At 40.3% G+C, this 24,454-nt stretch overlaps 1 protein-coding gene across 1 annotated transcript in view; it reads left to right on the top strand.

Annotated features, from left to right (window-relative positions):
* Positions 1 to 24,454, top strand: part of LOC145992760 (pickpocket protein 28-like) — a 99,998-nt gene that overhangs the window by 68,037 nt on the left and 7,507 nt on the right. The window contains exons 7-8 of the mRNA XM_083129148.1: positions 9,811 to 10,081; positions 13,417 to 13,470. Coding sequence (XP_082985274.1) covers positions 9,811 to 10,081; positions 13,417 to 13,470 — 325 coding nt within the window. The remainder of the gene's footprint in view (positions 1 to 9,810; positions 10,082 to 13,416; positions 13,471 to 24,454) is intronic.

The raw sequence follows: 24,454 nt of genomic DNA, 5'->3' as shown, positions 1-24,454 counted from the left end.
GCACCACGCCGCTGCCCAACACTTTACCCGAAGCGGCCAAGTGCGTCATCCGGAGCATGGAATTGAGAATGCCGGTGGTGGAATACGAAACGAACTACGCCCTCAAGTACAAAGCGGAGATCTTGAAGAGTCCGCAGGTGCCGATTCACTTTCACGGTTACCAGTGCGTGCAGAAATTGGCGTCGGGAAGTCACATGGAATTCGACGTGACGACGCAGTTCAACAACATACAGTTCGACATGCCAGATTTCGTCGTGGTGCTCTTTCAGACCGGACGCAATAACGATCAGGAAAAAGATTCCAGCAAGTTCGACGACTGCAAGATCAAGAACGTTTATCTGAAGAACGGTAGGAACGAAGTGTTCCCGCGCGAGAATTACAACCTCGACATGACCAAAAACGATTACCTCAAACTTTACGAAGCTTACACGGCTTACAAACGCGTGACCGAGGGAAGCGTGGACGTGTACTACGCGCCCAGCGAATTCAAAACACGCAGGCCGATGTTCGTTATCAACACATCTAAGAGAAAGCAGGTGGTGGTCAACGATCGAACCAACATCAAGGTCGTGTGCGAGTTCCACGACGCGCTGCCTGCCGATACTCTGTGCAGCGTCATCCTGATTGCAGAGAAGTCTTTTGTGTATGATGTCAAAAATGAAAGAGTGACCGAACAGTTTTAAGTACAAGAAAAAAAATCACATAATTCTAAAAAAATTATACTGACCGCAGGTTCAAATATTAGATTAACCTGCAACGCAATGTTTAGGATGTACTGCGAGGAACACCTTCTTACATTTGTATAAGGAATAAAAAAATAATAATAAAAAAAATTAATTTTAATGCATTTATAATAAATCACACTTGAACGCACAAAGGAACTTCCCCTTTGGCCCTGCGTGTGCCCCATATTCACCCCGTAGGGCGCGGCAGGGAGTTAGTCCCGCTAAAAATTCCAAACCTCCACCTGTTTTTTTTTTTTTTTTTTGCATTTGAAGATAAACACTATTGTTCTAATATTTTGGCTATATTAAATTAGAACTTCTGTTACATAAATTGTTTTTTTTTTCATACATACATACATACATGCCATTTACCACATTCGAAGCTAATTTCTAGATGATAGTGGCCCCATGGGAGCGTGTGAATCCCACATTTCAGAACGCACCTCTTGTCGTCGCGTGCGTCCAGGTCAACCTTTCTCACCTGGTTGGTTGTCAACACATGGTCGACGCTCTGGATGCGCTGCTCCACTCCTGCAATTGACGTCCTAGTTTGAAGGGTTTTGACGTAATCCACGAACTTGAGTAACTCTTGGACGACCCGCCTGTCCACACCCTTAGCCTTTTTCGTGATGGATCCTTCTGCCTGAATAGCATAGGTTTTGGAGCAAAGACCGGCTTTATCGAGAGCCACATCACCGTCCTTCACGTCTTTGACTTTGCCGGGCACCATCTTGTTGCGAGCCAGGATGCCGTATAGGTTCGGCTGGGGATAGCCCGAGGTGTCGAAGAGGTCAACCAAAGATGGAACCGTGGCCATATCCTTGTACGCGTCGGCTGTGTGAACCTGGTATATTAAACTGTCCGTGTCTATGTAGAGAAGCGAGATGTTGTGGTCGTAGTGTGCACGTAATATGTCGTAGTACGTCTCGAACATGTGTAGCTTGCTCAGATCCAGAACCGCGGTTCCAACGTAGATGGGCTTGGTGAGCCTCACCTCACCTCGCTTCATGTGAATCAGAGCCAGCTGCTCATTGTAAATGGTCCTTGATTTGAATAACGGGTTTGCTACGAGCCTGCGACATTGTGCTTTGTTTGATATTAGCCTCACATCTACACGATTTCGCACATTCTCCATAGTTTTCCCGAACACCGCATTGTTCATTAACTTGAAGAAATCGCGATCGAAATCAGAAGTGGCGACTGTGCGATGTTCGGTGTTGAGCTCGATGTATGGCCTCAACCATGGAGAATGCTCGAACATCAAAACTCGATGTACCGTGCGGACGGTAACCCCTCGCTTCATCAACCACCGGAGGTTTTGGTAGTGTAGGACATAACGCTCTTTGGGCACAAAGTACATGATGAGCTTTGCTTGGTTCGAGCCGGGCGGGCATTTGAATTCCGGGACTGGCGGAAGATCGCAGAACAAATCCTGCACCTTCTCGGAGAACTCGAGGTCCACCTCGGCAAAAAATCCGCGTTCCGAATCGTCGAAACCTTCAACGTCCAAGTTGGAGGGATCGGCCCACTCGAAGCCTCCAAAGGGGAGCGGCTGCATCATGGAGTGTCCGTAGAGGTTGTTGACGTCCGTGTGCATGATGTAGCTGGACGGTTGCGAAGGGTCGTAAACGGTGGCCATGTGGTGATTGTTGGCGCGTGCGTATCGCAGCGACACCTGGACCATTCCACCCCGCACGGCACGTTCTACAAACAGCATCATGTCCACGTCCGAAAGAAGCTCAAGCCTGATTTTCGTAAGAAGAAGCATGGCCGACCAGGCCAGTCCGGGAAGACTGTAGAAGTATGCAGGGTCCAGCTTGTAGATGGTCTTCGCAGTTGCACGAAACGCCTGGATCACGTCAGCAAGCAGCGTCACATCGAGTTTGAGGTACGCATCGTGGTAGTCCCCGAGATTTTGGCAATCCAGCTCACGCCACATGGACTGAGCATGGTTATAGTCATCCTCAGATATGTCCGAGCCTCGCAGCTTGCTATAGAAGTTTGCTCGAGGAGGTAGCGACGTCTCCGCGAACTTGGTAGGGTCCGTGACGTATTCGTAGGGGTAGACCCCCTTACGCCTGAAGAGACCGGCGTCCAAGTTCGGAAAATTCGCAGAGGTGATGAGTGTTTGCTCGTCGGTGAGCTTCCCCGCGAGAGCATCGAGGCTGGCCGGGAGGAACCTCAGAGAGTCGAGGAAGCGAAGCTCGACGGTAGAGCGTGATCCCGGGATTCGAACCCACTTGCTCAAGCTAATGTAACGCTCCTCGTTCTGCGCCAGGACGTTGATTCGCATGTCGTCGTACCCCAAGTGAGGCACCAGATGGTGGAAGTCGTATCCCGAGCCATTGTGAAAAAACACAGGGATGAAGCGCGGGTCCCGGGCCATGAGGTTGCAATCGTTGCACCAAGGACCAACATACCTACCGTTAAAATGATCGTGGTGTTGGACTTTACGGTTGTTGGCGGTGTACTCCTCGACGCAGACGGGGCAAGCGATGGCCTCGTCGTGTCTACGTTGGTCGTCGGGGGACAGTGGGAGCATAGACTTGGGGGCCAACAGTACCTTCCCTATCTCGATGGCCTCGACAACCATCCTCTCGAGGAAGTGTTTAACTGCGTCGGGGCCGCGATACACGTAGGGCTCGGGGGCGATGTGCTGGTCACGTCGCACCACAACGTATGCGAAACTGGATGCCTCGTGGAGTTGGTAAGGGGTGGTGGAGGAAACTTCGGGATCTGGATCGCAAGTGGACAGGGGTTTGAGGAAGGCCTCGAAATCCGCGATGATGATAGCGGGGTGCTCCACCATGGCACCGTGCATGTGGAAACGCTCCACGGTGCCAGGTTTGGGCAAGACTGCCACCCCAGGCTCGTTGGCATCGCAATAAAGTTTGTGGCGAGCGAGCTTCTCTGCAGCGATGTTGGGACCTCTGATGCGCTGGTAATCCTGCTGTTCTTGATTATGAAATGTAGACAAGCAGCTGCGACACACCTCGACGTGGTGACTATCACTGCCCCGTTGGCTCGAAACAAGTCTAGAAAGGGAGCGAATGAGGGTGTAATGGTGATGGGTCTCGTCCTTGATGAGCAGAAGGTGAATTTCCCGAGCATCATCGTCGTCTACATCGCTCACCCGGATGGGGTACACCACATTTTTGTCAGTGAGGCCGTAAACGTTGATGGCCAACCGAGGGTTGTGCATGCGGGCCTCGAACTTGCGAATGTCCCGGACCTCCACCGGGTAGTCGATCCCAGCCATAGCATCTTCCAGTTCCGACTCGTAGGGTAGGTAGTGGTTAACCCGGCGTGGTTGGTTTTTCCAGTGGACAGGGTGCAACGCTGCCAGCACCGACCAGAGAAAGCACTTGGCGTCACTGTTCTGAATGTTCAGGACGGCCTTCTTTGCCGCGATGGAAGGTGGTAAGGGGACGTAGCTGGAGGCGGAGAGAGGCGTAAACTTGCAAAGTTTGACGCACAGTTCGTGAGGCCCCCCACACAGCGAACCCCCCGAACCCTTAGCTTGATGTTCTTCTTGTTTAACCAGCAGCTCCTCGGCAAACTGGTTGTAGATGACCTCGAGGTTGTCGACATCCGCCAGATGCAGCGTCTTCGCCTTGGTGTTGTGGCAGAAGCTGTAAATTTCATCGGACGGCTTCTTGTACTGGCAACGTAGCGATGCGTAGAATTTGGTGGAGGAGTACGTAGCCAGTGCATTACAAAGAATGGAAATTATCTCTGCTCGCTTCTCCTCTAAAAAGCTACGAACGTCGCATAAGCCCTCCGAAGTGAGGACAAAATCCTCCAACAAACGCTCGAAAGCAGATTGGTTCGCTTTCATCACAGGCTTGACGCGTTTCGTGGGTGGTGCATTGATGGAGGCTGCTTCCGCCTTCCTCTTGGTGGAGGTCAAAGGCTGAGCCCCAGATGTACTTTCGCTTAGACAAGTAAGCTTATGCTTCTTGGCATACGCAATTGTGATGCGTTTATTGCATCCGGAACACAGTTCGGTGGCAGCCAAATGCTTGCCTGGCACGCAGGTGCGACAATGTCTTGCAAAATGTTTGCTTGATATGGTTGTTTTGCACACAGGGCAACTTTTCATGGAGCGCATTTTTTTTGGGGGTATGTTTATTTATATGTGATCTGTTGGTGGTAGAGTGTTTACGAAAAAATGCCTTATGAGAAAAATTTTGTAAGCTAATTCTAATTAGTGTTAGTTTGAGGGGTTTATTTATATATGGGTGGTGTTGTCTTCCTCAAATATGCACTTTAGTCAACCCTATAAAAAAATTTAAAAAAATATATAAGAAAAATATAATTGTAGATAGAAAAAGCACAATAAATATTGTATGCATGTGTAATTCTATTTAGCTTATTTTTGCTAGACACGAATCTTCTTCAGATTTTATTGCCTACTAGTATATTTTTCTACCAATCTAGTAGAGGTGTGAAACTATGAAAATGTTCTTGTTTAAGCACTAATCATTATGTTTCCAATAGGACTCCTATGAAACGTAAAACCTTGTAACTTTGCTCTATGTATATACTAGTGCTTTTCCAACATATTCACAAAACCTTAGAACCTTCACAGACAAAAAAAATAAAATTTCCCCCTGTGTACATGTATAATTCGAATTTTACTGTAGGTCCAGTTTCGATTAGCCTTACTGTGCATAAAATAACAAATCCAACTTAGAGTATCAACACATTCAAAAAAATAAAGTTTCCCCTGTACACTTGTATAATTTTAATCTCCAAGTTCGATACCCGGCGGATCCCACTGTAGGTCCAGTTTCGGTTAGCCTTACTGTGCATAAAACAACAAATCCAACTTAGAATATCAATACATTCAAAAAAATAAAGTTTCCCCTGTACACTTGTATAATTTTAAACTCCAAGTTCGATACCCGGCGGATCCCACTGTAGGTCCAGTTTCGGTTAGCCTTACTGTGCATAAAACAACAAATCCAACTTAGAATATCAATACATTCAAAAAAATAAAGTTTCCCCTGTACACTTGTATAATTTTAATCTCCAAGTTCGATACCCGGCGGATCCCACTGTAGGTCCAGTTTCGGTTAGCCTTACTGTGCATAAAACAACAAATCTAACCCAGAGTACACGCGTCAATACCATCCACCATGAGTAAACTAACATGATCATAATCATCGCCCCTCCCCTCCCTCCGATTATTACCTCGCTTTTATGTTATTCGCGATGAAGAATAGTTTTTTTCAAGCGCACGTTATGTATGCTCATATTTTTTTTGTTTATCGTAAATTTCGATGTTTAATCAAAACAACACTTTCTGTTCACTAACGCCACTCGTAATTATTATTATTAACACACACACACACATGCAAAAAAATAACAAGAAACAAAACTTACCTACAAAAAACTGCTAGCAATTTAACACTCACAAATGGTAGTATAATCGCGCACAGTCGCAAAAACTTCACTGTTCTGTCCAGAAGCTTCCACAGAAACGAAAGTCATCTCCCCCTCTCTCCTCCCCCTTTCTCTTCTCTCCACTCGTCGTCGCATCCGGTTGCGGTGACAATATAAGCAAAAACTAGGTCGTGTCAGTATTGCCAACTCACTAGGCCTCTGAGTTTAGGGCGACCCGAATTGTGCTGCCAGAGCGTGTTGCGCGCGGACCAGGTTCGAGGGCACAAACTCAACTGGCATCTCTCGCATTACTATTTCAGCGAAGCGTTGCAGAACAAGCAATGTTTGTGTTTCCCACGGCGGTATCTTGAGTATCATCATAAGCTGGTCGGGGGTTACGTACACCGTAACCCTCACATGAACGTGGCAGCTGGCCTCTCCCCTTTCAACGTGAACTTGGGAGTGGCGCGAATTCCACGCCGCCGGAACGGACGTTCCGCCCGGTACGGAAGTTGATGTTTATCGCGGCGTCACGAATCCCACACCGGCTGCACGGAAGCTGATCTTCACGTGTATTTCTCACAGGACACGCTAAACGCTACGTGCATCCGTAAGATCATAGCCTTGTGTAAATAATCAAAAAATTTAAAAACAATAAAATTTTACCACCGGGCAAACTGTTCGAAATCGATGCCAAACAGAACACGGTTAAATTAATGATGAATAGTATGCACGGGTAAATGTACAAATTGAAAAACATCCCCGAAGAGATTCGCCCCCACGTCAATCAATTTTACGTTCGAAGGCCGTACGGGAAAACCCTGGCAGGGTTATGGGGGCCACGAATCCTAAAAAACAACAATTATTATTATTTTGTTTGTTTGTTTGCGTCACAATACACGCGCACGCGTGTGTGTGTGTGTGTGTGTGTGTGTGTGTGTGTGTGTGTGTGTGGCACATCGTTCCCCCGAGAGAGGTTTACAAAAGTCACGATATGCAAACATTGCCGGAGTTGGAAAATTACGATATGGCGCATTCGCTCACCACTGTTGCCAGCCGTAGGTCTCTCTCTCTCTCTCTAGCCCCTTGCCAAGTAAAAAAAGAGTGTAGGTAGGAGTTGGCAACACTGCGAGAAAATAAAGCTCATGCCTTACAAGAGAAAACCATTAAGGCAATCTTCACTTGATAACGTTGAACCCGTGCAGTGTTGCCATCCACCCATCTTTCTCTTTTACGGCAGTGCCGGCTCTCCTTGCCCAGTGTGTGTAGGTTGGCAAAAATTGCTTTATGCACTGTAAGGCAAGCCTCAAGCAAAGTTGCCAGCTCCTTGCTTTAGGTTAGGTTAGACCAAGAAAAAAAAGCTGTAGGTAGGCTGTCGGTTGTTTAACTCTTCCCTCTCTCTCTCTCCTCTCTCTTTTTTTTTTGTAAAAAGCTATGGCAAAAGCACCAGTAGGTTGGCAACCTTGCTTTATGCACTGTAAGACAAGCCTCAAGCAAGGTTGCCAGCTCCTTGCTTTAGGTTAGGTTAGACCAAGAAAAAAAAGCTGTAGGTAGGCTGTCGGTTGTTTAACTCTTCCCTCTCTCTCTCTCCTCTCTCTTTTTTTTGTAAAAAGCTATGGCAAAAGCACCAGTAGGTTGGCAACCTTGCTTTATGCACTGTAAGGCAAGCCTCAAGCAAGGTTGCCAGCTCCTTGCTTTAGGTTAGGTTAGACCAAGAAAAAAAAAACCTTGGTGATTTTTTTCGAGTAAGGTGTTGGCAACACTGCGAGAAAATGAGGCTTATGCCTTACAAGAGCAAACCATTAAGAAGCCTCAAGCAAGGTTGCCAGCTCCTTGCTTTAGGTTAGGTTAGACCAAAAAAAAACCTTGGTGATTTTTTTTCGAGTGAGGAGTTGGCAACACTGCGAGAAAATGGGGCTCATGCCTTACAAGAGAAATCCATTAAGGCGAGCCCCACCGAGCCCCATTTTCGGTTTTGGAAGTGGTGCATTTCACCTACTGAGGTTAGCCAAAGATCGGGCCTATTGTAACCTGCACGTTCGTTCCGAAGACAGTGCCAGGGAGTCTGTAGCTATTGTTATCCAGTCTAGCTGTTTAACCTTTAATATCGGGCTTAATTTATCTCCTATCAAATTCTGCTTTGGGGATTTCGTCGATGATAATCTGTTGCTGGGCTGTCTTTAATTTCAGTTGAATCTGACCATTGGTAACAAAGTTGTATTTTTATATTTATTTACCCGAGGCTCGGCCTCTTCTCTCGGGAAACAGGCTAGTCCTTCGCTCTCTGCCGTCCAAGTCCCGGTGAACAGCAACAGTCCAATGCATATTATTGCTTATTACGATGATTAATTGATTTACCTGATAATTAGCAAGATTTTATCGTTATAATGGTGGTGTTACAATTTAACTTGGATGAGATTTCCAGAGTGATTGAATGTTGATATGCAGTGTACTAATGCCAGTATTCCTTTACAGAGGGTAGGGTACGGCTCGTATTGGTCACTCTGAGTATGTTAATGACATCAGTAAACATGATGGAGAATATCACAGTAGGGATTCTGGGCAGGCGGCTTATTGAAACATAGAGTGCCATTCTGTCAGAACACTTGTGGTAATCTCAGTTAGCGTTAAGTATCAAAGGGTTTGTAGCCTATGATCTTTACACCATATAGGGTGTACTGAAAAGGATTCATCAATTGGGATTTTGAGAGTGCATTGCGTCTGGGGTAGTGCTAGAGTCTTTACATGTAGGGGAATTGAATATTTACGGATGAATCTTGGATTTTGTTGGCCAGTCAGCCTGATATTTCTTTAATCATTGTTAGCACCTGTCATGGCAACCAGCGCTATCGATAAGATGGGCAATACTGATACTTAGGGGTAGGCCACAGTGATTTCAGCGTCTAAATTAATTGTAAGAGTGACGTATTAGTCTGCTTCAATTCAGTTTCCATCTCTCAAGAAATCGATACACTGTTTTTAAGATATCAAATCACAGTCTCGTCACAATAACATTATGATGACTCAGATTGGAGTTTCTGACGTCACAGTATGTGTGTGTGTGTGTGTGTTTGTGTGTGTGTTCAATAACTTCTTGCTTTGAGAAAGATGTGCAAAAATGACCATAACCAATTATAGCCAATGTTATTTTCTTCATTGCCTAAGCAAATTTCAGAATTTTCATGTGTGCCAAAAAAGTACTGTAATTGGCAATAATTAACCTATATAGTTTCAACAAATGAAAATGCAGACACGTTTTGATAGATAGTTCATAAAAATTGAAAATGGAAGTCTAAATGTGCAAAACAAAAAATAATGAATAATTATAATAATGTTATTTTTAATACATTTATGGCACTTTATAGGCCTATATACACCGAGAATGTTGGAAAGGAAATGCTTAACAATTACAATAGTAAATATATTTATTATTTACACATAATATCAATAATCAATAGTTATTAATTTTTTATACCATCCACTGTTGAACCCTTCCCATTATTTCTCTTTCTATGTACGGACACACATTTATTAGTGGTTAGATGAACCCAGAGGTACTTTACCAAACCTCTCAAAAAGCCCTTAAATTAAGGCATCGCGGTTCCAAATACAGGTACAATCTACGAAATAGAATATTACGAAATCAATATTCATTTGCACATCTCAAAAGTTCATTAAACATTGTTCTCTCTTGTAGGTAAGGATTCACAGTCCTGTTGATGTTTCTACAGACACGGACAATATTTACTTGTTGGGGTTTAATTCTTATTTTGCCTTCCGGATGAAACCAAGCGCAACGAATGCAGAAGACAGAATTCGTGATTATTCTCCCAAAGTACGCCATTGTTACTTCCCAAACGAGAGAAGACTGTACATTTACAAGCATTACACTCAAAAGAACTGCGAGAACGAATGCATTGCGAACGCAACGGAAAAGGCTTATCGATGTGTAGGCCCGTATATGCAAGGTAAGTTTCATGATAATAATACACTCGGTCTCAGTAGAATCCATTGGAGTTGGCGTCATTTTTTATTGATTTTCTGTCATTTTTAATTAACATTAATGTTTTTTTTATGATTTTAATTCAGTATCGAGGGGGCGCTATTGTTAATTAATTAAGAGGAGAGTATAGGGGGAGGTGGAGGGAGATGAGTCATTGATGACTCATGCCGTGGGGGTACTTGGCGTTATTGACTTTCAATTCGTGTACAATAGATACTATTATGTATCCCGTTTGCACCCTAATCTAACCCTATTGTTGTACTTCACATATGCGTTACAGGCGGACATGAGTCGCAGATGATTTATGCCATCGACGGAGCTTGGTCTTAATGGTTTTCAATTAGGGTACAATAGATACTATTATGGAGTGCGTTTTCGGCCTATTCTAACCCAATTTATGCTTTTCTCACACGTGTTACTGCCGGTGATGAGTCACGGATGATTCATGCAGTCGAGGGAGTTTGAAGTTAATGCGTTTTCAATTAGGGAACACTATTCACTAACAAGGAGACGTTTTGGCTATTCTAAGTGAATTGATGGCGTCATGCGATGTTTGCAGTCGCCGATGACGTCATGAGACGCCATTTTGTCGTCGGTGGTGACTCATAATTGGTAAAATTAAGGATCTGGATTGATCCGGATTCATCTGGTCACGAAGGGACCTGGGTAGAGGCTATTATAACACAATATATGGCGTTAGCCTATGTGTGCTTTAAAGGCGAAGAAATTATTAGTATTCAGGATCGACGTAGCCCATATGAAAACGAAGTACAGGGTGTTCCATTTACAACGCAACCAAGAGTTGGGGATAGTACAACTTTTGAACCGGAAGTGGTAGACATATAATCCTTATACCAAATTCAAGCCTTGTCCATGCATATATTTTTAAGCCAGGGAACAATGATTGGATTTTATTACTGTCCACGCAATGTTGCCAGATGTAACGGGAAGTGTAAATGACATTTTTTACAAAGCATAAAAAATGGCAAATAACACACATGTACGGACATGCCGCGGCTAATTTTCAGTTAGGTTAGGGGGATTATCTCGGCATCTATGGCAGTGAAAAAATAAATGTTCATTTCTACCGATAGCCAATCGGATGAGGCGTCTTTAAGGAGGAACTAGGAAAATCGTTGTTTTTAGAAATTAGAAGAAAATGTTATTAAAAATTAGCTAGTAGATGGTGCATTCACAGTAAATCTGAGAGTTTTAGCATCATTTGTCCTGAAATGGATACAAGTGTAACTTGTTAAGCTTGTCAAACACAATATATTTAACAAACAGTACAGTGTAAACTCAATTTTGAAAGCTAACAGTACTCTAGCATTTCTACATAGCCCTCTGTAGCGAAAAGTTATATCCAGTCCATGATATTATTGTCCTTCCATTCATCCTCAGCGTCAGATTAGTCCCAAAACCAAAAAGCGAAGTATTGTGATTGTTATATTACCTTCTTTTCATTCAATCACCTACACTATGGTACTATGTTTAGTGAATTTTGCCGTCTTCCTGTTTGGTCTGTTAAACTTAGTAATCAATAAAAATATACTTACATAGAAAAATCTGCTTTAGTATAAGTTTAAAATATATTCCTGATATAGTTGGATTCTAAAAAATGTAGGCAATCGTCGTTCTTGCTACATTTAGCACCTGGTATAGTATAAATCGAAGTCTAGTTAGTGATGGCCTGTAAGTGCTTCTGGTACATGTAGTCACTTGAAATAGCAAATATTGGTTCTGTAAAGGGTAACCTTATAGTAAAGCACTCAAAAATCAACTTCGTTTCATCGTAGTACTCCCTGTAAGTGCTTCTTGCAGGCTAATACGGCTCTGGCGTGTGGTCTTATACCTCCTAAAATCCTCTGTAAGGTTCGTATGATTAATCAATAAACATGCAAAGTACCACCTTTACAGCCTAAGCTTTAAACTTCAATCAGTGGAATTTAGGCCTGAGGGACATATAGTGATGGTAGTAAAAAAAATAAGCCTCGTATGATATAACAGATACAACTAACCCCTGATTTTAAGTCAAACACTCATGAAAGCCAGTAATTCTTGAAAAGTACCTTGAAAAGGACTATAAGGATAAATAGCATGGTAAGAAAAGTTTGGAAACTAAACCTGAGGCTCATATAGCCTAGTGTGAAATTCGTTTGGTCCTGTGATTTGTCAGTATATTGTTAAATTGTTATATTTAAGGGAAAAAGAAACAATATTAATAAAAGTCCCGTTATAGACTCCTTGGTAAAGGGATTTCAGTCCTCATAGACACATAATAATTTTAGTTACAGTAAAAGTTTGGCATCGTATAAGTGCAAAGAGTACAAATATTAAACATTTCGCGCGCGCAAACGGCCCGTTGCTGCAGCTGCGTTTTCCCCTCCACACACCGTGGAGTGAGGAAGCCCGAGAAGTCTGTGAAAAAAAATCCCGTCCCGATCCCGACTTCGAAAAAGGATTTCCCGACTTTTCAGGATTCCGAAACAGGAAAATTCAAATAGTCATGTTTAAAGTGGTTATTTGTCGATCTTTTCTGCGTTGTAAGTGTCTGAAACTTCTCGGAAATTGTTTGTTTATACTTTAGAAATGAAAAAAAATCACATGAGGGGGGGATATGGCATTTAGAATTCGAGATTTTTTACAGTGTTGGAAAATTGTAAATTTCTCCCATCCTGGACGGGGGGGGGGGTTAAAAAAAACTTCTCGTCCCGATCCCGTGTGGAACAAAACATTTTTGCCACTGGTCAAGCTTCCTCGATTGTGAGTCACTACTTCCGCAGGGGACTTGGTTTTCTTTCCCTTGCTCCAGAGATTTTGGAAACAGAGTGTAAACATGGGAAGACGCTTGGAATCATTAAGCAATGATATAGGTTCGAATTAATGCATGATAACAATACAACAATATATTACGAACCCCAAATAAATTAATCACAATGGAAAGACAAATTGCCATACATTTGGACATTTAGTTAAAATATGAGATGTAATTGAATATGTGATATTTTATACTGCATTCTGCCTCTAAATTAATTGTGAATGTGAAATAGCAATGTATCATTTGTTAATATGATTTCAGAAACAAAATTTTAGAATGTTAAACATAAATATTTATTTGGATAATACTTATCTTAGTATTCTAACAATGATAATTTATTGCTTTTTATTTGAACGTGAAGTTCGGCGTGTTCCTATTCAGGAGTCGTAATCTTAGAATTATTTGTTATTGTGCCGATAATATTATTATGAATACACGTCCACAGCCTTGTAATAATATCTTATGTATTGCTATCATTTCAGGTGGAAAAAATTTGAGCATGTGCAACAGTAAAACCGCCTGGACATCTCTACAAGGTAATCATATACAAGGCTGTACTAGCAAATGTCCCAAAACTGTTTTTTCGAAATCCAAGAATATGTAAAGGACACAAGTTCCGTAATAACTACATAAACATCTTAGGAAAAAATACAAATTTGAATGATTACTAGCAGAGTCTCACGATCTATTTTTCTTGACCATATCGAAAAAAGATTAAATTTAATCTCTTCAGGTTTTATTTAAAAATTAGGTATTTGAATTGTTTATGTAAAATAATTACACACATAGGCCTATAAATTTCTCCATGGACGTCCATCTGAAATCAATGGAAAGCACACATAAAATATACCGGTACATATATACTCATACTATTATGTAATTTGCCCGTTCCATAATTACATATGTGATATATGTATTTGGATGTCCCCACTATTGGGGAACGTCGAAATTTATTGATTTATTTGCTTTATTTTACTTTCGCTTTTCCCACTTTTAACAGTCGCGAGCATGGTGGATGAATGATGAAATTGATGAAGGAACACTCACCCATACTCAGGCCGGGATTCGAACCCTGGACACTTGTGCGCTATGTTAACCACGCCGCCAAGAAGGTCGTCATGGAGCGTAGAAATTGTCTAACAATAATAACTGTGTAAATTGAATCGAAGTGTAAAAATAGAAGGGAAATTGTTCTATTTCTACTTCCAACAGTATCAATAAGAGTGTCGTTAGTCATTAAAGTGCGTATTATCTAACTAAAAAAAAATATAACCTGTGGTCTGACAGCCTTTGAAGGGCCTAGGCCGATCTCCCGAGTGCCATTCTTCCTCCCACAATCCTACCTAGAGGTGTGGAGATGATCAACCGATAATGGGGTGACGTGGGGTCAGCACGTTGTGACGGTTCTCTGGATCCTCACAATATAATTAATTATATGTTTATTGAAATTATTAATTTCATATTATACAAATCACTTTACATTAACTGTTCAAAAAATGTATAATTATTAATTTGTACAACGTTAATTATGTTTTATGTTATTTATTGCACTACAGAAGGTTGTTTGACGTTGATGGTAACGATTTCGATCACCAAGGAGCAGCACGTAGGCATAGCACAGAGCAGCCAGAGCCAGTAGGACGAAAGTACTGTGTGTTGACTTGCAAAAACGATGGTTGGTGTGTGAGTGAGTGTTTATATGGCACCAAGAATTCCAGTCTTTTGGGAGGGGTACATCTGTACCCTTTCCGACGTTGGTTATAGTTATAGCCAGATAATTAAACAGTGCCACATGAAAGCATTCCATGTGTCAAAGAAGGGCATCAATGCAGTGTTGAATCGCCATAGAGCTTGCACCGTACCTGTTGCTGGAACCAGTCAAAGTGGGCCTCGGACATATCGGAAGCCCAAGTGTTCCTCCGATGTTGTGCGGAAAGTGAGATCCTTGGTGCGACGTGAAAACCCTGCAACGCAAAGAGTGATTGCACAGGCAGTGCAATGTTTCCCTGCAACTGTAAATCGCATCATAGCCCAAGATTTACAACTTGTGCGGAAGCACAAGGCTCAAGTTCATAAGCTGTGTGCCTCACATGTCCAGGAGAGGAAGACCAACAGTCGTAAGCTCTACGATCGCCATCTGGCTGGGGACCGCTGGAAGTATGTGGTGTCCCTGGATGAAGCATGGGTGTATCTGTCGGGATGCGGTAAAAAAAAAAAAAGGGCCATCTACAATCGTCCACGTGATGCAAGAAGTCGATCTGAGTGGGTACGTGAATGTGCTGAAAGTTTTCCACGCGGGTTCATGGTTGTTGGTGGTTACTGCCATAACGGCAAACTTCCACTGCGCAGAGTGGAAAAAAGACTAAAATAAATGCAGCCTATTACCAGACGAATATTTTGGAGCCACTTTACAGACATGATATTCCTTCTCTCTATGGCAGCGACACATCTCGTGTTGTCATCCACCAGGACAAGGCTACCAGTCATACGGCAAAGTCCACGCAGGCATACATGGATCGGATGGCACATGAAACGGGCATTCATGCAATCCCCTTTACAGACATCCCTGTGAAATCCCCCGATGCCTCTTGCATGGATTTTTGTGGGTTTCCGTTGTTGAAACGAGCCTTGGGAAGCAGACGGCCCCGCACAATTGAGGGTCTTTGGAAAGCTTGTCAGGAGGAATATGATCGTTCGGACCAATGTGTTCTTCAACGCAGTCTCTTCCAATAGAAACTCCGCTGCAGGGCCATTTCTGCAAGACAGGGGTATCACGTGGAGCACCACCGCTCGTGGCGTCATGTTTTTTCTTAAGGAGAGTTACGTTCTAACTTTGTTACCATGGACATGAAACGACCTTCTGTATACGCTCTATAAACGAGATATTTGGAATTCTAACGTTGCTATAGCAACGAGAATCAATAGTCATTATGTGGTAATGTGTGTGACAAAAATGGAAATATAGGTAATAGTGAACTGCATATTGCTCAGATATTTCACTAATATATAGACCCATAGAAGTTGTATCTTCACCTTCGCGTTTTATGAACGAAATGTAATCGTGCAAATGATTGACTAGTGAACGTCACAGTATAATTGGTGGTCCAGTATTGGGGAACGTTGTCAGCACGATCTTGAGTGATGTGTTTTGCGTAAGTGTTAACTTACACCATTGTTCTCGTGAATCTAGTTTTTACATAAATTTCTATTATGTACGCATCAAGTAATTCTTATAATCTGAGATCTAAAACAAGTCTTACAGCTAGATCTATCAATTGTGGTGATGAACCTGATGAATCGCAAAATAGAAATAGTGCCATGAATATGGTGAAGTGCTACAATGATCCCGATAAGGAAAGGTTGGTAGCTTGTGAACATTGTGGCGATTGGTATCATTTACAATGTTTGGGTTTGTCCGATAAGCATTGGGAGCTATATCAGTTACATGAAAATTATTTCTGTAAAGATTGTGATCCATCTTATGATCCGTTCAGTATTGAAGCTTTCGTGCAATGGAAAAGAAGTCAGGAAAATGTTCAAGAAATTAACATTCATCCTTCTGTGTTGGCCGAGTCGTCAATGGGGCCAAGTAATGTTCCTTTTCAAATGTTTGATCTACTTGCAGAGTTAAGGAAAATCAGCGAGTCACAACAGGTGGAATTTACAATAATTAGGGAAACTCAAGAGTCTCAACAGCTTGAGTTTACAAAGATGAGGGAAACTCGAGAGTCTCAACAGTTTGAGTTTACAAAAATCAGGTAATCTCAACAGGAAATTCAAAATTCACAGCAACTACTCAACCTTGACTTCCACGAATTGAGTACATCGTTACGGAAGGAATTAGCTGAAGTGGTCGAGTCCTGCAAATTAGCAACACGTTCATTACATCAGGAAATGGAAAGAGAAGTGCAAGGACTAATGGAGAAAATTGAGGAAGTAAACACTACTTGTACAGAGAATTCTGATAAACTTGCTGGATTTAATGATCAGATTACAGAATGGCAGAACAATGTTTCAGGGTTGTCTCGGCAAGTTCAAAGGCTTGATGTCGTTGTGAGCAAGGACGAAATGAGGAAGCGCGTGGAAGCATATGAGGAAAAGATTACTAAGTTAACATCTAATATCTCGACTAATATTGAATCAAGTAATCCTGTACAAGTTTACAGTTCTCAAGTGAATGGTAACTGTTAACCTGGTATTCCGGCACGGAACCTAACCTCTCCTAAATCATCTGATTCTTCAGCGTGTGATGTTTCTGATAACGAACACAATCGCATTGCTTCACAAAGACACAAACGTTCTAGAATTAATCGAGTGAGAACTAGTAATACTAACAAGTTATGTCAATCAACCCGTACTTTATATTCTGATGGTTCTGGTCAGGAAAGAAAGAGGCAAGTAAACCAAAAGTCAGCAAATCCGCAGAATCATCGATGTGATTATCCTGACAATTGTGTGCGTTCGCTTACTCAAGAACCTCGACGGTTGGTAAGATTGAATGAACTTTCTGTTCTTCCTAAATATTCGGGAGATCCTGAGAAATCAAGCCCACGTAAGTTTATTAAAACTTTAAAGTCCTATTTAGATTTACTTCAAGTTAATGACATGCAAAGGCTTGAATGTATTATTAATTGTTTCCAAGGACCTGCAGAAGGTTGGTATAATACTCATGTTGATTCGTTCACATCGTACAAATAATTTGTTGACGAATTTCTGAATCACTACACGTCTTATTCCTTAACTCAGGCTCAATTGACTGAACTTAGAAGTCGTAAATATGATCCTAAATCGACGAGTACTATGGATGGTTTTGCTATCGAACGCATTCAGCATATTATAATTTAGTTGATCGTCCAAATGATGCAGAAGTTATTGATATTTTAATCAATCAGTTGCCCACATCTATTGCACAAACTATATTAGCTGCTAGATTAGATAAAATGGATGATGTAATTGCGTTACTAAAGAGGTTGGATTTAGTGAATTCAAGATCGAACAAGAGTTTTAATGTTCATGATAATGTACGTGAAAAAAAAATTCCGACATGATGGGAATAATTCTAAAAGTTTTACCGACAATAATAATGCAAGGGCAAAACTGAGAGTTCAAAGTGTTGCTAAAAGTTCATTGTTTGTGAACGATGATGAACCTAATAGAAATCAAGGTTCAAGACGTAACGTAAGACCTAATGATAGTGTTCATTTTATTTCTTCTTGCGATGAAAATAAAAGAAATAAAATTCCACGTACAGATGTTCCATTTGTTGCTGAAAACCAACAATCAAACTCCAGCCAGAAGACGATGATATTTAATAGAAATAATAATTTTGGGAAACCTAACCTAACTAACAGACCATATAACCGTTACAGACGTAATGGTGCAGAAACTCAAACTTTCCGGCAAAATAGAAGTCCACAAAGCTCTCGATACTTCAACAATAATGGTAGATTTATGGGCAACAGTTTCAATGCCAGAAACGAGCAAGAACAACTGCAATTTACACTGCGTTCTAACTCTCAGTTCTCTAACGATAATTTCCATTCATTCCAACCATGCAGTGTATGTGCCAATTGCGGATATTCGTTGTCTCAGTTGTCAACGGGAAACAGTTGCAATGTAACTGCAGTGGCGAATACCCCATTGAATGAAAATGATCCATCCTTCGATCCAAGAGAAACTTCTTGTAACAGTTCATTTCCTCTGCCCCTGAAGCAACATTAAACGAACTTCGCCGGTGAACGTGGACCAGTTTGCTCGCACTAACATAAAGGAGGGTCCGTTTAAATCATATCGTAGTGATAATATAGGCACAACTTGTCAGTATGCTGTATTAAGTAATTCCGTTTTATCTGTTTGATCATTGTTATCCACTTTCAATATTTTTTCAATTAGATTGGTACGAAGATGAACCTACTTGGTTTTTAAATGATATTGGTATATCTACTCCTATTACTGATCAACCTCTGGTCACAGGAACAGTTTGTGATATTACCATACAGTGTGTCATCCACAGTGGAACTAACTAACTAAGTCTCTAGCCTTCTTAAACCCGAAGGTTCATGGCTGCAGCAACACAGGCATTCCATCTGTCCCTATCTTGTGCAAGATCTATATACTCTTTTCCATCCCTACCGATTTCCCTTAGGTCCATCTCGATGTTGTCCCTCCATCTTCGTCTTGGCCTTCCTACAGGTCTCTTACCATCAGGTTTCCCAACAAGAATCCTGTAAACTCCTCTTTCCTCTCCCATTCGTGCCACATGGCCTGCCCACCTAAGTCTTCTTGATTTAATTATTCTAATAATGTCTGGACATGAATACAAATTATGTAGTTCTAAATTATGTAACCTTCTCCACTCACCTGTCTCCTCGTCCCTTTTAGGTCCAAATATTTTCCTAAGGATCCTATTTTCAAATACTCTCAATTTATGTTCCTCTTTCAATGTAAGGGACCAAGTTTCACACCCATATAATACTACAGGCAAAATTACGGTTTTGTATATTTTAACTTTTAGTTTCTTAGATATTAAACGAGAAGACAAAAGTTTATGAAGAGAGAAGTAACATGCATTTCCTGAATTAAGCCTACTTTTTATTTCCTCTTTAATATAATTTTCATTTGTTAATATTACTCCTAAGTATTTGAATTTGGAAACTGTTTCAAACGAGTTGTTATCAATAATTAGATTTTGATTATTACCTAACACTTGGTTTCGGCCTGTAAGCATATATTTAGTTTTCTCTTTGTTAACTTCCAAACCTATCTCTTTAGCAGTTTTGAAAAATATTTTAGCATTATTCTTAATTGTATTCACATCATCCCCCAGTAAGTCTACATCATCTGCATATGCTAACAACTGAGTCACACCATTTAATTTTAGTCCTTCTTTAGTTTCGTTTACCTTCCTAACAGCATATTCTAAGGCAAAATTAAAGAGCAATGGAGATAATGCATCTCCTTGTTTTAACCCATCATGAATTGTAAATTTGTCAGACATATTAATACCCACACGAATTTTACTTTCTGTTTCACTGGTGCATATTTTTATCATACCAACAAGCTTCTTAGGTATTCCAAACTCTACTAATATATTATATAATTTATCTCTCTTAACCGAATCATATGCTTTTTTGAAATCAATGAATAGCTGATGGACATTTTGATTATATTCCCACTTTTTTTCAAGGGTCTGTCTGATGTGAAAAATTTGATCTGTAGTTGATCTGTTGCGTTTAAATCCACATTGATAATCACCTATAATTTCATTAGCATATGGGGTTAGTCTTGTTAAAAGAATGTTAGATAATATTTTATATGTTGTTGAGAGTAGAGAAATTCCACGGTAATTATTGCAGTTCATTTTATCACCTTTTTTAAACACAGGAACAATTATGGATTCTTTCCACTGTTGAGGGATTTCTTCTTTATTCCATATTAAACAAATTAATTTATGAATTTGACATATTAATGAATTTCCACCATATTTAATTAACTCAGCTGGTATTAAATCCATGCCAGGTGCTTTGTTATTCTTTAGCCTTTTAATAGCATCTTTAACTTCAGTCAAGAACATCGACAGTGGAAGCCAATGTAATTTATTCAGTTATGAATTATGGTGCAGTATAAAATCAATTATTCCGAGTGCCAAACTGGATACAGTGGATTAACTTAAGTTATTGCCGTTTGCAGGACATCAGAAGTTTCATGTTGCTTGTCGGAAGATTATAAGTATTTCAATTAACTCGGAAGTTTTTTCTTTGAAGATGTTTGTATTGAAGCAACTGCATGCTGAATTAATTCTCGGAATACCATTTTTAAGGCAATACAAAGCTGTACTCGATTTTAGAAGAAACGAAATTAGTTTTATGGCGTCTGCTGGTTCCGAATTGGTTCAGCCATTTAACTCTAGGAAAGGCACAACTGATAGGGATCGCTGCCAGATGCAGGAGGTTACTATAGTCAAAGAAGCAGATAATTTACTTGTCGTTTCTTTAGATCAGATCACAACGAAGGTGCGGTCATGTGAATCACTCAACGCGGAGCAGCAGTCTCAGCTTGAGAATCCACTAATAGAATATCATAGTTTGTTTTCTGATCAACCCCGATCTGCATTCGTAGAACCTTATCAAATTGAACTAGACACAAAGGAACCAATTAAGGCACCTATATATCCGGTACCGTTCGCCAAAAGACCAGCGTTAGAAAAGTAACTCGAGAAATGGAAGGCCTGGGGAATAATTAAAGAGATGTCTTTGCCTTATTTAAAACGAGTACATATCGTCCCAAAATCTAACGGTGAGTGTCGTCTAGTGGTGGATTTTCGTCGTCTAAACCAACATGTAATTTCACCACTTACCCATGTTGAACCTATTAAGGAGCTACTTCAACATTTTAAGGGTGCAAGATATTTTTCTTCGATTGATCTCTCCTGTGGCTATTTTCAAATACCACTTACGCCCGACTCATATAAATACACAGCTTTTTCGTATCGAGGACGACAGCAGATGTTTTGTTACTTACCATTTGTAATAAAATCAGCTGTTTCTGTTTTTGTTGAGAGAATGAATAAGGTGTTTGGACCAGAGACTCATTCATTTCTGATGATATATGTGGATGACATTTTAATATTTAGCCCAACAGTAGAGAAATATTTTGAACATCTTGATTATGTTCTACAGACATTGTAGAAGACGAACATGTCCGTAAAATTTGCCAAATGCAAATTTTTCCAAGCGGAAATTAAGTTTTTGGGTCATGTGGTGTCTGGTTCCGAGATTAAGGTTGATCATGATAAAGACTCAGCTATTCTACAGTTACCTGTTCCTCAAAACAAAAGGTCACTTCGCAAATTTTTAGGACTGGCAAATTGGAGGAATTGTTTTATACAGGTATTTTCAGATATCGCTAGTCCATTATATCATCTTTTACGCAAGAATGTGCCATTTTATTGGACATCTTAGTGTCAAGAAGCTTTCTTGTTACTAAAGAATGCTCTAATTTCAGCACCAGCATTGAATCAACCAGACTTTGAGTTGAGGTTTTGTGTTTCTGTTAAGGCAAGCCAGAAAGGATTGGGTTGTGTACTTTGGCAAGTTGATAATGATGAAATTCGTGTCACACAATACGGCACTCTTGCCCTTAGAGGAGCAGAGATTACATATAGTACACACGAATTGGAATGTTTAGCTATATTATTTGCTCTGGAGAAATTTGCTATATATCGTAAAGGAACTGATTTCAACTTATATTCGGATCGTAAGTCGTTGTCTTGGCATGAAACTGCACAATCACTTAATTCTCGTCTTACGAGATGGGCTCTCAAACTGCATTGTTTTGATTTCACGTTATATCATGTCCCAGGAGTTTCGAATAATATTGCTGATACGTTGAGCAGATTTCCGCCTTGTACTACTTATTCTGCACTTGATGATAAATTATATATCAATCAAAGATTCACAAGATGATACTTCTTCTATTTGGTTAAAAGCTCAACGAGCAGATGAAAAATGTAATGATATGATTTCTCACCTGGAAGATAGTACAACTGATAAAGACTTTTCAAAGTATCTTCTTCACAACAAAATTCTTTTTCATAAACCCAATTCAGATGAAATTTGTAAACTTGTAGTGCCACGTGAGCTTATACCTTCGGTATTGCACAAAATGCATGATTTAAATGGACATTTTGGTTATCAGAAGGTTTTAGCAGCTTGTAGAAGGGCATATTTTTGGCCCTACATAAGAAAATCAATTAGAAATTACCTGAAAGATTGATTAGAATGTGCACGAACAAAGATTGTAGGTCGGCCGTTGCGGAGAGATTAATATCACGTGGTTTCTCACCAACCACACGATTTCCTCTCTATTGACTTAATCGGAAAATTACCAAGATTCCGTACATATGAATATCTCCTCACAATTGTAGACGTTATGTCAAAGTTTGTTATGATTTATCCGTTAAGAAAAGCGACTGCGACGTAAATTATCAATCGTTTTGAAGAACAATATTTTAAACATTACCCTGTATGTAATGCATTATTATCAGATTGTGGAAGCCAATTTACATCAAATGAGTGGAAAGCCTACATGGATTCAAGGAAAATTAAGCATATTACTACCACTACATACAATCCGAAATCTAATCCTATTGAGAGGTACAATAAGGAGATTGTTAGGTTACTGCGATTATTCTGCAATGATAATCACACCAGTTGGTATCCAGAAATAAATTCTATTATTCAGTTACTTAATCATTCATGCTCTTCAGTTATCGGATTATCTTCTAGTGAACTTTTCTTACATGAAGATATGAAGGACTCAATATTTGAAGAAATAAAAAAATAGGCAAGTTAGTTCTAAAATTAACAGCCAGATTCATAAATTGTCCAACTTGTATATTGCTACGCCCCTCGGGGGTACGTACTTAAATGTTATTTACCACGGCTACAGAAATATCTTAATCTCAGGGGGATAGGTTCTTTATTCAAGAATTCCAAATAAGAAAGCGTTTTATAGCCAAGAGGATATAGTTAAATGCGGATCTATATTCTGAAAACTATACACAATACAGAGAAAATATATAGCGAAGCTTGTATATACATATATATGTATAATCGAAAGGAAATCTTCTTCTTCTTTTCTTCTCACAATTTTGGGGAAAAGGCTTCTTCTTCTATTCTTCCTTCTATTTTTGGTAAAAGGCTTCTTCTTTTATTCCTTCTATTTTTTGTAAAAGGCTTCTTCTTCTTTTATTAATCTCCTCTATGGTAATAGGAAGGCTTCTTCTTCTTTCATCAATTTCTTCTATTATAAATTATGGAAAGGCTCGTTCTTCTTTCATCAGTTTCTTATATAGGAAATAAAGGCTTCTTCTTCTTTCGTCAATTTCTTCTATGATAAAATATATGAATGGCTTCTTCTTTCTTCAATTTCCACTTCTTCTCTTTGGTAAAAGGATAATCTTCTTTTTCTTTCTTCTACCTTTTATGACAATCTCTTTCTTCTATTTACAAAAAATAGTCATCCCCTTTTATTCATCGCTGTTTCTTATTTCCTCTATTCATATCAATTCTTATTTCTTCTTTCAGCAGCAATTCTTATTATCTTCTATATTCCGATGAGATATTCTTATATTCTCGATAAATTCTTCTATTTGTATCTTTCCACAGCAAATTCTTATTTCTTCTATTCTTCTTTGCCACTGGAAAAAGTCTTATTTCTCTCATTTATCGCAAATATTTCTCTTTACCATATCTCTTCTCAATAATATAGACAAATCATTATGCTGCATGAATTGAACCAAAGCTATAGAGGATTTTTAGGAGCGTCTAGTCTGACAATAGCGCCTCCTCCTAAAACAACAACCAAGGGAAATAACCAGGATCGCTAATAACAAGCGCTGCCGATGGCCCAGTGCGACTAATAAAGAGCGCAACCGTAAAGTGCTTCGAGGCGTCTAATTTGACAACAGCGCCACCGGGGACAAGCAACCAAAACATGCCGACGTTCTCCTCGCCAGAG

The sequence above is a fragment of the Lepisma saccharinum genome, chromosome 9 (assembly GCF_977018435.1).
Source record: "Lepisma saccharinum chromosome 9, izLepSacc3.1, whole genome shotgun sequence".
NCBI lineage: Eukaryota > Metazoa > Arthropoda > Insecta > Zygentoma > Lepismatidae > Lepisma > Lepisma saccharinum.
Note: the sequence above shows the minus strand (reverse complement) of the source record. Positions and strands in the feature narration are given on the sequence as shown.